The 16,205-nt window shown below is 45.8% G+C and overlaps 1 protein-coding gene across 2 annotated transcripts; it reads left to right on the top strand.

Moving 5' to 3' along the window:
* Positions 1-1,010: 1,010 nt before the first annotated feature.
* DHPS (deoxyhypusine synthase) lies at positions 1,011-8,213 on the top strand. 2 transcript variants are annotated; one of them, XM_081908252.1, is made up of 10 exons: positions 1,011-1,173; positions 2,714-2,944; positions 3,673-3,837; positions 4,182-4,303; positions 4,937-5,033; positions 5,435-5,521; positions 5,914-6,019; positions 6,222-6,325; positions 7,316-7,441; positions 7,592-8,213. In XM_081908252.1, the coding sequence occupies exons 2-10, from the start codon at positions 2,741-2,743 to the stop codon at positions 7,685-7,687; spliced, it is 1,107 nt and encodes a 368-aa protein (XP_081764378.1). In that variant the 5' UTR covers positions 1,011-1,173; positions 2,714-2,740; the 3' UTR covers positions 7,688-8,213. The 2 variants fall into 2 exon arrangements, with proteins under 2 accessions (XP_081764378.1, XP_081764379.1); XM_081908253.1 differs by lacking the exon at positions 1,011-1,173 and adding an exon at positions 1,197-1,451.
* Positions 8,214-16,205: the final 7,992 nt, after the last annotated feature.

Raw genomic sequence — 16,205 nt, 5'->3', positions numbered from 1 at the left:
TTAACCCCCTCTGAGAAACACAGTCATACTATAGCAAGGGAAATCTGCACATGAAAATGACTGACTTGGATGTAGACAGGGAAGTAGTCTGACCACCCTGCAATGCAGAAATCCAAACCAAAGCATCCATGACAAATGGCCACTCAATCTCCGTTTGAAAACCTCCAATGGAGAAGAACCTTAATCTCGGGGTCCTGGGTTCAAGCTCAATGTTGGGCAAAAAGATCCCTGCATTGCAGGAGTTTTGACTATGTCCACACCAGCTCTACAATTCCATGATTTGTGTGTTTTAGACAAATGCCAGCTCCCTCAGCCTGAAGGGAGATGAGCGCCGCACCCCAGTTGCCTTTGACTGGACTTAACCGTCCAGGGGTCCTTTACCTTACCTTTTACACACACAAACATACACAATTTTAAGGTGTCACAATGCTCCTCCCCGCCTCAGCTCACTTCAGTCTGAGATGGTATTTCTGTTAGAAGGGAGAGGAGTTGCACTTAAGTTGTTCTGTGGTGACTGTTTGCACAGGCTGTTTCTGGAACACCAGTTTTTGATGTTTTAAATACACACAGCATATGTTTTAAGGTCATCATACATGCAGTTCTAGTGTTCATTTGTCCAGAAGAGGAAAATGGGCTAAAATCACCCACCCACTGAGCTTCATAGCTGAGTGAAAGGATGCTACGCCACAGTCAACAGAGGCAAATTTTGTTCCATAAAGGGAAATTTGTATGCAACAGCATAAACTTGGAAGGGGAAATATGTTGGGTATAAGATTCCTGCTTTGCAGGGGGGGTTGGATCCTTCCCTTGCCTCCCCGCCCCCCCGGGGACCCATGCACTGCCTGCACCTTCTCAGATGCCCAAAGCATCTCTATGCAGCACATACCACTTCCGCCCTTACTTGAAGCTAGCCTCCGGCGCAGCGCAGCGCCTGCGCTTTCCTCCCCCGAAACCCCGCCCACTTCCTTAAAGGAGCAAGAAGGAAAGAAACAAGTCCGAACGACGCGCGAGCGCCTCCCCCTCCCGTCGCTGGCGTTTAACCCCTTCTGCTCCTTTGCGCCGCCATGAGGCGCTTCCCGCGGCATCTCCGTGAGGCGGCGAGCAGAGCGCCTGCGTAGAACCAGCGAGGGGAGCGAGAGGAGGCCATTGGCTGGTCGGGCCCGGCTCTATGAGGTAAGGCCGCCGTTCCCTTCGCGCGCTGTCCCGCTCCCGGCCCCGCCGCCGCCGCGTGAGGGCAAAAGGGGCCTCCTCGCAAGCCGGCGAGGAGAGCCTTCAATACTCCTCCTGACCGGGGAACATGGCGCTAAGCGAGCCTACTGTGTGGTGACAGGAGCCTTTTCAGTTCCCTGTCTTTCTCTCACCCACACTCCCCCCCCCGTAATATTTGGAACCGACCCTGGGCATTATGCAGGAGGCGGCGGAATTCCGGGCTGTACCACTTCAGGTCGCAGGTGAGCCCCGCCTCGCGCTCCCGCCCCCAGGCGCATGCGCGCGTTGCCGCAGACGAGGCAGACGCTTCGGGAGCCCGGTTTGCCAATGCGGTCTGGGCGGGGCAATAGCTGCGCTGTGGGCGGGGCGAGGGGCGGGGCCGGGAAAGTGCTTATTTGCATTTCTTTTTTCCTTTGAATGCATCTGTTGAATGCATCCCAGGGGTCGTCTAGACCAGCCCCCTGCAATGCAATAAAGTAATAATAATTATTATTACTATTCATCATTTAATAATAATAATTCTTCATTTAATAATAATAATTATTATTAATTGATTATTCATCATTTAATAATAATAAATTACTTGATTCCTCATCATCTAATAATTATAATAATAAATTAATTGATTATTCATCATTTAATAATAATAATAATTCAGCATTAGTTGGCATCCCTCTGACAATAAAGGAGTGCACCTTTGGGGGTGAAGTCAAAATGTTGGAAGGTCATTTAACCCAACTCCCTGCAGTGCAATAAGGATTAACAATGGCACCATGCTGTTGTCGGCATGAGCACTGTGGTTGAGGTTGCAGCGCTGGTCACGTCCTGCCGCTGCTGGCCAAGAATTAGAACCTCTGTCTGCATTTTTGCTCAACTGGGAAGAATTGTTCGGGGATGTTCTTCATCTTGGTGGTGTGGGGAACAAGCCTTTCCAGAGTACTTGAAGTTGACAGACGATGCAAATTGCTGTTTCCCCAGCGTCTGAAACTCCCATTGTTCTACGCGCATTTTGCGACCGGGAATTTCATTAGCGCAAGTAGTTTCTGAGCTCTGGGCGGTATTGCACCTGAGATTTTGGATTAAAATTGCAGAGTGGAAGGAAAGGGGGACCCTTCCTGCCTTCCCACTTCCAGCTACTCTCTGAAGACTGAAGAAGTGACCCTCTTAAGAATATAAGGGGGGTGGGCAGGGAAAGGACTAGGCCATGTGAAAAATGAACATAATATTTTAGCTGCAGTTCATGCATTTTCAGCTTTGTACCCTTGTTATTAAAAAAAAAACCCCACATGCCTAGACATTCAATTGCTGTGCCCATAACCTAGGTTTAAGGTGCCATTTAGCTCCCAGCTTTCATATCTCAATTTCTAAAACTTGTGTTTCCCTTTTTGGAAGGGTAGAAATCTGGGAGGTACTTTATCACTAAGATTCTGTAATACTCACATGGCGAGAAGTTTTGAAAGCATGCTTTTTCAGGAGTCTTCTTAATTAACGATCTTTGTCCTAGGGTGCCAGTCTCTCCAGTGTTCACCTGATGGAGAATGTGGCAGGCAACCTACCTGCTGGGGCAGTGGCTGCTGTGCTGAAGCCCAGTGAGGGACTACCTGAGGGGAGCTTGACAGTGCATGGCTATGACTTTGACCGTGGATTAGACTATCATGCCTTGCTCCAGTCTTACCTCACCACGGGTTTCCAGGCTACCAGCTTTGGGCAGGCTGTGAACGAGATCAACCGCATGGTGAGTAGCCAGGATGAGTCCCGATGGTGAGAATTGTGGTAGATTGGGCTGGATCTCATAACTGTGGAGTTAGCTTGCTGCTTTGCTGCAGCACATAGAGGCCTCTATAAATTCCTGCACGTACGCTCTTGTATACATCACAGCATTCTTCTCTGACACCAGTCATGTATCTTGCACAAAGAGAGACAACACCCATCTGCACATACAGTTCTAAGAGTTAACAAACACTGAAGTTTGCTACTTTTCTTACCCTTTCCCAGCAATATTCCATAGTCCTATTATCTCTAAGCCTTGGGTGTGAACAGTATTTTATAAGTCTGAGCTGGTATGATGTTCATAAACATCTACATTGATTGATAGGAAAGTCCTACTTTGATTGCATGGATTGAGAACACACAGTCAATACCTTCAGTGATGTCAAAAACTGCAGTTTACATTTATCTCCTTTTCTGATGATCACGTTTTCTGATTTGAAGATAAAGTGGCAAAACCAGTATTATTCTCCAAATCTGCATATTTTGTGCATTGATGCTTCCCTCAGTTCTCTACAACCATTCACCAGTTTTTGGTTTTCTTCCTTCATATGTCACTAGTAAACTTCTTGCTGTTTGTACTTAGCTATTTAGGGCGATGATGTGCTAAACTTTGTGGTGCAGCCATTTAATTCAATCCCTGCATTGTGGTGTTGTGCTGAAGCTTGATTCAGATAGTTGGGTTCTTCCTTGCAGATAGAAGCGAAGCTGACGCCACTGGCCGAGGATGAAGGGAACCATGCCGACTTGAATCCCTGTTCCCGCCACCTAACAGGCTGTACAATCTTCTTGGGCTTCACTTCCAACCTCATCAGCTCAGGTGTCCGTGAGACCATCCGCTTTCTGGTGCAACACAACATGGTATTGTCCAAACCTGGGAGGTGTTTCCTCCTCCTGTATATCAAGGAAAAATCTTCCTTTTCAGTTATGTGGTTGCAAAAGGGTAGAGAAGAATCCCTGGTGTTCTACACCAATATCATTCTTGTCTCTCTCGTATGTTCTCATGATAAACATTGTATGGCATCTTCTAATGGGCTGGAGAGAACTTTAAAGGAACTACCTCCGCTTATGGGAAAAGAGATACTGGCTACTGGTGCTTCATGACTTAAGGATGGATTAATCCCTTTATAGAACTTGGGTCTAAAGGATGCTCATAGCTGCAAGTCTTGGCAAGCACTATAGCCCACATTCTTTGGTTTGTGTAGGTGGATGTGCTGGTGACCACAGCAGGTGGCGTGGAAGAAGATCTCATCAAATGCTTGGCACCCACTTACGTTGGAGACTTCAGCTTGCGTGGAAAGGAACTGCGACAGAGTGGGATTAACAGGTACCAGCAGGGGTAGTGGGAAGGGGACGGGTGCGGGTGGCGCTGTTGTCTAAATTACTGAGCCTCTTGGGTTTGCCGATCCATCCCCGCAACGGGGTGACCTCCCCTTGCTCTATCCCAGCTCCTGCCAACCTAGCAGTTCGAAAGCACACCAGTGCAAGTAGATAAATAGGTACCACCGTGGCGGGAAGGTAAACAGCATTTCCGTGCGCTCTGGTTTCCATCACAGTGTTCTGTTGTGCCAGAAGCGGTTTAGTCATGCTGGCCACATGACCCAGAAAGCTGTCTGTGGGCAAACACCGGCTCCCTCGGGCTGAAAGCGAGATGAGCGCCGCAACCCCATAGTTGCTTTTGACTGGACTTAACCATCCAGGGGTCCTTTACCTTTACTTGTAGTGGGGATGGCTGATGATCTGATGGCCACCACTGGGAAACAAGATGGGTGATTTATTTGTGACCAGAGAAATTGATCCCTTCTGGGTTTCCTCTGGTTTGTATGATCCAACCAGTCTCATACTCTGCTGCAGGGAGGGGATTGGCTGTATGTTTTAACTTCGGTGGGAGGAAGGAGCAAGGTAGGGGCAAAGTCCCTAGCTAGGCTTTACTTCCCAGCTGTGTCCTCCTCTCCTCCAGGATTGGGAATCTGCTGGTGCCCAATGACAATTACTGCAAGTTTGAGGACTGGCTGATGCCAATCCTGGACCAGATGGTGACAGAGCAGGACACAGAGGTGAGAGCTGAAATGTTAGGAATGGTGTGCCTTTGTTCTATTATTCTTTCTCCACCCCCCCATGTATACCCCCAACATGGTAATTGCAAAAGACACTTGAGAGCTGTGTGCCGTGAGTTCCAGCCTCATCTTTGGAAATGGAAATACTCCCAGCATGGAAGAGGATGAAACAGCAACGGAGACATATCTTACTCTATCTAGTGTGTGATCTCAAGGCCATTTTTTCCCCCGCCAGTATTGTTGGGTTTCTTATTTGCTCCCACATAGAGGATTTTTCTTGTCTTTTTATTTAAAATCACATGTATTAAGACTGTGCAGGTTCACCCCGGATCTTAGCTTGCCCTCCAATCTGGGGAGAAGTTGGCATAGTCTGAAGTATGGTCTGTCTCCCTGCTTTTCAGGGGGTGAAGTGGACTCCATCAAAGTTCATTGCTCGGCTTGGCAAGGAAATCAACAATCCCGAATCTGTCTATTACTGGGCACAAAAGGTAGGCTGAGGAAGTCGTCTGTGTTTTAAGTTCCATATCTCGCCTTTCGTTAAGAGTAGCTTCCAGTAATCTGGCTGAAATGCTGCTTGTTTGTCACTTCCTGATGGGATGCCTGCCTTCCACTCTTCAATCATCTGAGGGTCTGTCCTATGTATGTGATATGGCATAGCCTATTATTTTTCTGGCTTCGTAATCCCATCCATTTCCCAGCTGGTAGCCTTGACCCCTACCATCCAACCATTAAGGCATAGTTCTGTGCTGTGCATTTACTACTTTTCTGCATTTCAAGTCTGTCTCCCACTCCCACCCTCTGCCCTCCCTTCCAAGATACGTTAACCTCTGCCATATGAAATACCCACTTCCGCTTATAATGCTAATTGTGTTCCTGGCAGAACAGCATCCCTGTACTGAGCCCAGCGTTGACTGATGGTTCCCTGGGGGACATGATTTTCTTCCACTCCTATAAGAAACCAGGCCTTGTGCTGGACATTGTGGAAGGTGAGCTGAGATTTGTGCAACATAAGTAAGTCTCTCCCTGGTTTCTGTTATATACCTACCACTGGTTTCTACTTTCAGAGGAAGGGAGACAGCTAGTGGAATCTGTATGCTGTGTACCAGACATTCTAGGTCTACCAACCCCCAAATTATGACGCTGTTTACTGTGCTGCTTGTCTAATACTTCAACTTATATCTCTCTCAGATCTGAGGCTCATCAATACACAGGCCATATTTGCCCGGAAAACAGGAATGATCATCTTAGGAGGAGGACTTGTCAAGCACCACATTGCTAACGCCAACCTCATGGTGAGGCAGATTGTGCAGGAGGGACAAATGCACAGTGCAGAAAGGCAGGGTTTGTTTGGGGTGGAAGATGTTGCAAAAGCATGGTATGCGTTCGTAGAACAAAGACGCATGGGTTGAGATGGCATGATGCTGCTTGCTTGCTGGCTTTGGGCATGGGGAGCTAATTCTAGATGCTGTTGAACTTCCATTAGAATCATAGAGTTGGAAGAGACCACAAGGGCCATCGAGTCCAACCCCCTGCCAAGCAGGAAACACCATCAGAGCACTCCTGACATATGGTTGTCAAGTCTCTGCTTAAAGACCTCCAAAGAAGGAGACGCCACCACACTCCTTGGCAGCAAATTCCACTGTCGAACAGCTCTTACTGTCAGGAAGTTCTTCCTAATGTTTAGGTGGAATCTTCTCAGCTGACATGGCCACTCAGCTGACATGGCCACTGGTCAGCAATGAATTCATATGCTGCATAAGTCCTGCCAAGCTATATAGGCTCATTGAACCTATTAAGCCTTGAGTGGTTCACTCCAAGGCACCCCACCCCATGCAACTTTCAAGTGCCTCCCAGGCTGAGTCTTGGAAGTTCCTGATATTTGGGGGGAAGGGAGCCCATATTTCAGTGAATGAGTACACATTTTGCACACAGGTTTGGTTCCTGCCATCTTTTTAAAAGGATCTTGGCCACGAGGAAAGAACTCTGTATGAAATCTCAGAGTGCTTTTGTGCTAATTGGACCAATCGTCTTAAATTGATATGCTTTGTATCCCAGTTTCCCCTTCCTCTCCCCCCTCCAATTGCAATTAAAAGATCAATAAACGGACCACTTGTCTTAAATTGATAGAAGGTAGTTTTGTATATGCATCTCCGCTTATCTCCAAGTCCATATGTGGAACAGTTGTATTTGGTATCAGATTTGCTGTGCAAGCAGACCTTTGGTTACCACTGAGCCAATTCTGCTCCGTATGTCTGATGTCACCAATTATTGTACCTCCTCAGAGAAACGGTGCCGACTTTTCTGTATACGTCAACACGGCACAGGAGTTTGATGGCTCAGACTCAGGAGCTCGGCCTGACGAAGCAGTTTCCTGGGGGAAGATCCGCATGGATGCCAAGCCTGTCAAGGTACATGCGGGGGAAAGGAGGGGACTGGCAGATCATGGTATTGGCAGGGGTGGGACATGGAACTTGCCATCGGCAAGACCGGTGAGTTTTAGAGTAAAGAAATGAAAAGCTCTTGAGGAGAGACACTCTTCAGTATTCTTCTCTTGACAGGTTTATGCTGACGCTTCCCTGGTTTTCCCACTGCTGGTTGCGGAAACCTTTGCACAGAAACCAAATGCCTTTGCTCCAGAGAAGCAAAACGACTAAGCTGCAGACTGCTGCGTGCCCATGTGCTTCTCCCACATACCACTGCAGCTGCTGGCACCTGCACTGCGACTGTTTTGCAACATCTGTTTGAATGAATGGAAGGCAGTCGAACCATTAGCACGACATCCTTCTCCTCCATGCTGAATAGAAGCTGAGCCCCAGTCTCAGAAAGTGGCAGTCTGTTACTTGTGTGTAATCGCAACCCAGCCTCCTCATGAGCCTGCCGTGAGCATAGTGTTTCTCTTTTTGCTCTTGCAAACCCTATACACTCTGAGACACTTGGTGATATACCTGCCTCTCCAGCATGCCGTGATAGTAGGATGGTCCTGGGAGTATGAAGTTGACATTTCCCCCCTCCCTTTAACAACTGGCCCAGCAGTATCCCTCTGTTCATGGCCTCCCTGCCCACTTCATTTTAATTCTTGGATTTTCTTCTCTGTCTCTTTTATTTACTGATATGACGTGTGTCCATCTGGAATCTGCTTGAGATCCCCCAGCCTCCGAATAAACCACTGTAGTCTTTAAATGTATGTGAGTGCTTTTGTTTTTGCTAGAGTTGGCGTACTGTGCCCAAAACCCAACTATTAAAGGCCTGCTCTTCTGTGGGCCTTATAACGACAAGGGAAGGCTAAAGAAAATCAGAGCAGTTCATTTTTGCTTGGCTGAAATGGGTAGAATTTTTATTTATTGAAAGTTGAGCTCCAGCTTGGATATACCAGTGAAAGAAATGAATTGCATTGTCGGTTGACTTGAGCCTCAAAGGACATTCACACCTTTACATTAATTCAAGTTGACAGTGGAGAAGGGGCTGTAGCTCAGGTGTGGTGTACTTGCTTTGTAACCACAAGATCCTGCATTCGGTTCTTAGCATTTTATTTAAAAGGTTCTGAGATAGCAGTGTTGCCCAAGAACATCACTGTCAGTCCAATTACATGGTAGTGAGAGAAATGGACCAATGGTTTGTATGGTATGCAGTTTGTATAGTTAGAATTGCATTCATAAATTGGACGTGCATCCAAATGCATATCAGACTGCAGATTCAGTCTTGTCCACATTGCATTGTTTCATGGAAGGTGTACCCCAATATACTTCCATATAGCGGATGGATGAAGATGCATATATGAATAAACACCCTAGCACATATTCCATTTTAAACACAGCTGTACTCTGTCCCTCAGATATGCATTTAAATGCACAAAACATACCTGGCATTTCTTGCTATATACATAAAATTGTATGCCTGTCGTCACGCAGCCGCCATTTGCAGTGCTGCATCAGAGTCCTGGATTTGCATGGAGTAGGAACAGTATAGGGGAGCCATAGAGAAGACAGGCTGCCCAGTACCACCAATGGCCTGGTGATGGTGAGGAGAAAAGCGGTTTAGAACAGAAATAGAGCTGAAAGGAAAATGGCAGTTTTAAGCAATGGCCAAGGTTTCAGTAAAGTACCTTAATACAGTTGGAATATTTGAGGTCTCTGCATCCTTTATCTTGAAAAGTGAGACAGGAATGGAAGAAGGAGAAGTTTTGAGTACAGTGGTACCTCGGGTTACATACGCTTCAGGTTACAGACGCTTCAGGTTACAGACTCCGCTAACCCAGAAATAGTACCTCGGGCTAAGAACTTTGCTTCAGGATGAGAACAAAAATCGTACAGTGGTGGCGCAGCGGCAACAGGAGGCCCCATTAGCTAAAGTGGTGCTTCAGGTTAAGAACAGACCTCCATAACGAATTAAGTTCTTAACCCGAGGTACCACTGTATAGCAAAAAGGGAGGGACACTGAAAGTGGGGAAGTGGCTGATTTAAACAGTCTGGTTGTGGAGAGAAACAGAGATTAAAAAAATGGCAGAGCTTTGAGTAGAGAGCAGGAGATGTGGCCCTTTATACAAGGTTTGTGTACAACAAGAAGGAAGTTTGGAAAGGCTCTGTTGTGTTAACTTTTTGGTATTCGATTCTGTGTCATACCCATCTCTGCTATTACTCCTACGTTTAAAAAAGAACTGTCCCAAGTTCCCGCATCCCTATTTTATTCAAACCACTGCTATTTAAAACCACCATTTCCACCCTGACTTTGTGCAAGGCCAGGATTGAGATGATGAACTATAAATGTCTAAAGAGAGCTGCACTGTGAAGGTGAAAACCAGGGCAAAACAGAACTGCAGGATAGAAGAACGTAGCTTTATAAATGAGATTGAAAAGGTCAAAAGCAAGCTTAGTAATTGCATAGGCTGAGAAGTAAAAAGTCTAGGGTGTTAATGGTGTGGATGGCAGGGGTTCGGTGAGCAAGCAAGCAAGGGCACAGCCCCTTGTGTTGCATACTTTTTCATTCATAGCTTTGTGGCTGGGGGTGGGGTTCCAATTTGGGTCAGGACCAGCGATTTTTTCAGGGGGGGCTGAGGGGTATGCATACACCTAAACATCTTGTGAATCTTTGTACTTTTGTCCATTTACTGTATTTATTTTTCCCTATTTGAACTATAAAATGGTGATTTTCTTGAGTCAAAGAGTACCCCGAAACATTTTTTTTTAAAACAAGCACTGGTCAGGACCCCCTGGTTTGGGTAGTTAGAAGGCCTTTTCCCCAATGCAAACTGCAGCCATAAGGAGCTCAGCCTAGATCCAAGCCACAATTGGAAGCCCCATGCCAGTATCCCAATCCAGATGGTGTGGGAACGAAGGATCTTCTACTCAGGCTTTTTAAATAGTTTTTTTTTCCCCTTTAAGGATGGGTTAATTTCCTTGGGTTAGATTCAGACCGGGCATGCTCCTTCCTTGTGGGATGCTGCGGAGGGAAAGACAGAAAAGTGGGTGGGAAGGTGAGGCTGGAGGAGAAGAATCAAAGATATAAAAGGGTAGAGAGAGCCATCGCATTCGCTGGATGGGGCATAGAAGAGTAATACTACCTCCATTTCAGTCTCATCGTTGGGTTTTCAGTGTCTAACACTTTCTGGGTCATTTACAAATTTTTCCTTTGGAGTGTTTTATTTCACTCATTTCCCAAAAATATTCTTAAGTTTCACACTTAAGCGCTGTGAAACTGCAGCAATAAGTCCCACATAGACAGAAATTCCAACATGTTGTTCTGTTAGAATGGGAGGCACTCCCAAAACCTCAGGAAGCTGAATTCCTTCCTTTGTTAATATAGAATGCAGATTCCACGAAATGGAAATAAGTACAAATGTTGTTGTTGTTTAGTCGTGTCCGACTTCGTGACCCCATGGACCAGAGCACGCCAGGCACTCCTGTCTTCCACTGCCTCCCGCAGTTTGGTCAAACTCATGCTGGTAGCTTCGAGAACACTGTCCAACCATCTCATCCTCTGTCATCCCCTTCTCATTGTGTCCTCCATCTTTCCCAACATCAGGGTCTTTTCCAGGGAGTCTTTTCTTCTCATGAGGTGGCCAAAGTATTGGAGTCTCAGCTTCAGGATCTGTCCTTCCAGTGAGCACTCAGGGCTGATTTCCTTAAGAATGGAGAGGTTTGATCTTCTTGCAGTCCATGGGACTCTCAAGAGTCTCCTCCAGCACCATAATTCAAAAGCATCAATTTTTCGGCGATCAGCCTTCTTTATGGTCCAGCTCTCACTTCATGGATCCCTTCATAGATCACTGCCTTGCTGTGGCGAAGGGGCTTGAAGAACTCAGAGAAGCTATGAACTATGCCGTGCAGGGCACCCAAGTTGGACAGGTCATAGTGGAGAGTTTTGACCAAACGTGATCCACCTGGATCAGGAACCGGCAAGCCACTCCAGTATCCATGCCAAGAAAACTCCATGGACAAAGACAACAGGCATATACAAATGTACCTGCTGCCAAGTCCATAATTGCTCCAATGGAAAAGAAGGTAGCAATGAAATCATTGTGTTTTCCAGGCGCAAAGGCCATACGAAAAACACTCACTGCATTGGCAATTGAGGCCAGTGGCATCAAGTCCTGGGCAAGGATGATTTCAGAGGGTAGGGACTCCTCATCGTTTAATGGTATGCATATGTTGATTATCTTCCTTGTAATTCTACACATAGAACAGGCACCCCAGATCCCAATCCCTACAATGCCAGGTTTGTTGCTGCCCAGGATGTTCTCAACCTGCCACACTCTCCATTCAATATTGGCTGTGGAACAGATGCTCATAATGCAGCAGATAAGAGCCAGGACAAAGGCACCCAATTGAAAACACGATACCCTTCACAACAGCCGTACTGGAAAGGAGCCATAATGTGCCTGAGGTGGAACTTTAGCTTTCGTACCGGGAAGGCTGGCGATAAAAGGCATGGAGAAAAACACAGACGAAAGATCACCATTAGACACTTAGGCACTGTATCATATGGGCATCTCCTAAAGTTTGAGCAAATAGTGATCTGCAGCTCAAACAATGCCATCGTTCTAGGGCGAATTCTGCATTTTGCCCCTTGAGACGTAGGAATGGAAAAGTCTGCTCAACCTGCAATCCTATGTACCAGGAATCAGACTTCCCCAGGGGTGAAGAAATTGCACAGCTCCTTTTGTTGCATGGACTCCTTTCATGCAGATAAGGGGGCTCTTGTCTTGTCCACTTCTCCTCTGCATTCCTATGCTCCCCTCCCTTCCCTCTCCATTGTTAAAATGTCAGGTCCAACCAAAGTTACACATTCTACCCTTGAAAGAAAGTTTGGTGCAACAGACCAACCAGCTGCTGTTCCTGCTCAGGAAAGAATCCTTTCTGACTTTAGTCCTCATTCTCTCTCTCTATCTATCTCTCTCGCTCTCACACACACACGTCAAAAGCCTACTAACTGGCTCTCAGACAGGACAAAAGGAACTACAAGTCAATTTCTTCTTATCTGAGAAAACACTGCTATGTTGGTGGGGAACTGAGGAATGCTGCATACATGCACCTACAGGAAATCAGTTCTTTAGCCAGCCTCTGGTACACAAGAGCTTTTTTTCAGGGCTTTCTCTATGGTGTGTCTGACCTCAGAGAAGACCTGAGAAGACTGAAGCTGGTCTGAGCACTGTAGCAACTGCTCCTTGGAGTTCTGAGGCAGTTAGAATGCAGCTTGCTTTGAATGCTCAAGACAACACAAATCATAACTCCAGGGTACTGGTCATTTGGAACATACTGCTTGGAGGCAGTATGCTTTTGAATACCAGTATGATCCTGGCACTTTTAAAAGATAATTTTTTGTTAGATGTAAGCTTATGCAAAGATTGGGTACAAAATGTGGAAATAAACACCCCAAGCTGCCAGTTCCAAAGGAATGAGCGAGCAAGATTTGAAATAAACGAATAGACAAATAAATAAATATTGAGTTGTTTCCATTGGGTTTGAACACCACTTTGAATTACAGCAACTTGATTCAGTAGTACTGGTAGATCAGACTAAGGAGCCATCTGGTCCAGAATCCCTTTTTCTAAAAATAAAAAGCTTTATAACAATTCTGTGGGGACAGACATTTACTATCTCCTTATTGCAGTGTGGCAGAGGTGTGCAGATGTCTGTGTGAAATAATTTCTTGCTTAAGTTAAGACCACTCTGTAAATTCATGGAGAGGGGGACCTATGAGTCAGAGGTTTCCCAGCTCCTTGATTGCTTTCCTGGTCACCCGAATATCAATTCTCCCTACTGTCGCTGGTCCCCAGGTAGACTCTTGTGCAATTCACTGGTTTTCATGTGCTACGGACTCGTCATATTTGTTTGTAGATTTATAAAAAATATTCTACAAATCTGCTCGCGGCGATTCCTTCCATTATAAAACATGGGACTGAAAATATCCTGCATTCCAGAGCAGATTCCCAATTTGAACCCCTGAATGGGAGACAGCCCTCTTGTTCCAAACATGGCTGTCGCTAGAAGGTGCTTATTTTCCAATTAAAGTTGTGTGTGCTGCTGTGATTGCCTTGGAATGAAAACTCCCTCATTCTGCAGCAAGAACACAATAAGAAACTGCTTAGTTGGAGACTACTAAGCCCAGTGCTACCAAGTGACAGAAATGGACAATAATGCCATGCTTAGTTGCTGCGTTTTTAAATGCACTCCCTGCACACACAGCTCTTTGAGGTACTGTTGGTAGGAAGTGGCCTGTGTTTCAAACAGATCTTGCTCCTTATTTGCTCAATGATCTCTAGGGCACTTCACCCAGTCTACAAGGCATGAAAAACGTCTTTCCTAAGCCACAGTAGCAGCAGCCGCCCACTGGAATGGTTTTACATCGTTTTAAAACAAAAACGTGGGACACGGGTGGTGCTTTGAGTTAAACCACAGAGCCTAGGACTTGCCGATCAGAAGGTCAGCGGTTCGAATCCCCGTGACAGGGTGAGCTCCCATTGCTCAGTCCAAGCTCCTGTGGCTTTGTCATGCTGGCCACATGACCCAGAAGCTGTACGCCGGCCCCCTTGGCCAATAAAGCGAGATGAGCGCCGCAACCCCAGAGTCGGTCACGACTGGACCTAATGGTCAGGGGTCCCTTTACCTTTACTTTAAAACACCTGCTCCATATCCCTTCACACCCTGAGGTAAAGACCAAATCAAGGTTATGCCTTCTGCATTGTGACAGATGACAAATTGTGACAGCCTCATTGTTGTCATGAAGGCCATGAAGTCTGAAGCTGGCTCAGTCAATGTGGCCTTGGCATTGAAGTCTCCCAGGACCAGGGGTGCCAACTTGAATCAAATAGGAGGAGGGAGGTAAGCCCTACCCCACATAATCAATCACAGCATCAATTTTGTGGTCCCCCAGACCCCTCAAATATTTTATTGGGGGCAGGGCTTTTTTCAGGGGGAACTCTCTGGCATACAGTTCCAGCACCTGTGAGGGTTCCAGATCCTCTCAGGTGAGTTCTGGCACGTCAACTCAGGTGAGTGCCATGGCCATTCTAAGAGAAATTGTTCATGATGAGTTCCAGCACTTCTTTTTCAGGAAAAATAGCACTGATTAGTGGACCTGAAGGGACGTCAGCCTTTAAGAGTTGGTTCCTATGCTCAGTACCAACCTCCTGGGGTACTTGAACACACTCAAGACCACCTCAGTCAAGTAAGCGATTAGACAACAGCATTGGCAGTACACCTAAAGCAGGCAGAGTCTGTCCTAGTATAGGGTTGCCATATGTCTGGAATTTCCTAGACATAGCTGGGATTCGGCCACCGGAAACCATGTCTGGGTAGAAATCGTGGAAGTGGCAAATTACCTTAAAATTACCTCTTGGCAAATTGCCTTAAAAATAGCTCAAAAACTTCTTCTTTTTTGAGATTTTGCAAGAAAAAGAAAAAGAAAAAAGAGCAACAACTTTTGTGTCTGGATTTTCACTTTTTGAAATGTGGCAAACCCTATCCTACTAGTCCAATGAAAAGTACAGGCCTTTATGACAGGCTGTATATACTGTGGTTTCAGTCTCCAAGGGAATTAATTTCCGACATGCTGAGAGATCCTGAAAGAATAGCGCCGCCAAACGGTTTGAATGTGCCTTCGGCATGCTGCAATTAGCAGAAATACTTTGGGCTGCAAGAAGCAAAATTGTGTTGAGAGGCAGGACAAAGGGGAAAAGGGATGTGGGCATAGGGGCCACCCATTTGATGTGACAAACCACTCATCAAAAGTTCGGGAAAGCACCAATGAGCCTCCTCAAGAGCAGGGGCTGCAGATGTAATAGCCAATTATTTTTGCTTAATCGGTTTTCCACAGTAAGAGGTAATGATGACAGTCCTTGTATGCTGCTGTCATGAATAACAGTAGTACCTTGGTTGTCAAACACTAAAAACCCAGAAGTAAGTGTTCCGGTTTTTGAATTTTTTTTGGAAGCCGAACATCCGATGCGGCTGATGGCTATTGTTTTTGGGGCACCTGTACCAATCAGAAGCTGTGCCTTGGTTTTCAAACATTTCGGAAGTCAAGCACACTTCCGGAACAGATGAAGTTTGGCGCTTCCCATCCCACCCCCAATTTATTCAATTTATTCTGTGTTTTTGTTTTTGAGGCTTTTTCAATTAATTTTGTGACTGTGTGGAACCCAGTTCAGCTATTGATTGATTGATTGATTGATTGATTGATTGTGTGACTGTGGAGATGGATAAGAGCCCCCCATCCAAACAATGACTATCATCAGTGCAGGTAAGAAGAAAAAATAATTTTAATTTTTATCATCCACAATACTGTCTTATTTATTTTATAGTACAGTTCATTGATTATTGCTTTCATTTTATGGATCAATGGTCTCGTTAGATAGTACAATTCATGTTAAGTTGCTGTTTTAGGGATTGTTTTTAAAAGTCTGGAACGGATTAATCCGTTTTGCATTACTTTCTATGGGAAAGTGCACCTTGGCCTTGGAACGCTTTGGTTTTGAAAAGGACTTCTGGAACAGATTAAGTATGAGAACCAAGGTACCACTGTATATGCATTCTGATGCACACCTTACCCTAGAATCTGCATTTTCTTACACATTACTTGGCATGGCAAAATTCAGATAAGTGCAAATTTCAATAGGCGACTGTGTTTCATGGCACATATTTTTTGTCAGAATGTGTAGATTAGGTAGCCTCACCT

Source organism: Podarcis melisellensis (assembly GCF_964234715.1).
Source record: "Podarcis melisellensis genome assembly, chromosome: 4".
In the NCBI taxonomy this organism is placed as follows: Eukaryota; Metazoa; Chordata; class Lepidosauria; order Squamata; family Lacertidae; genus Podarcis; species Podarcis melisellensis.
This window is presented reverse-complemented; position numbering and strand designations above follow the sequence as displayed.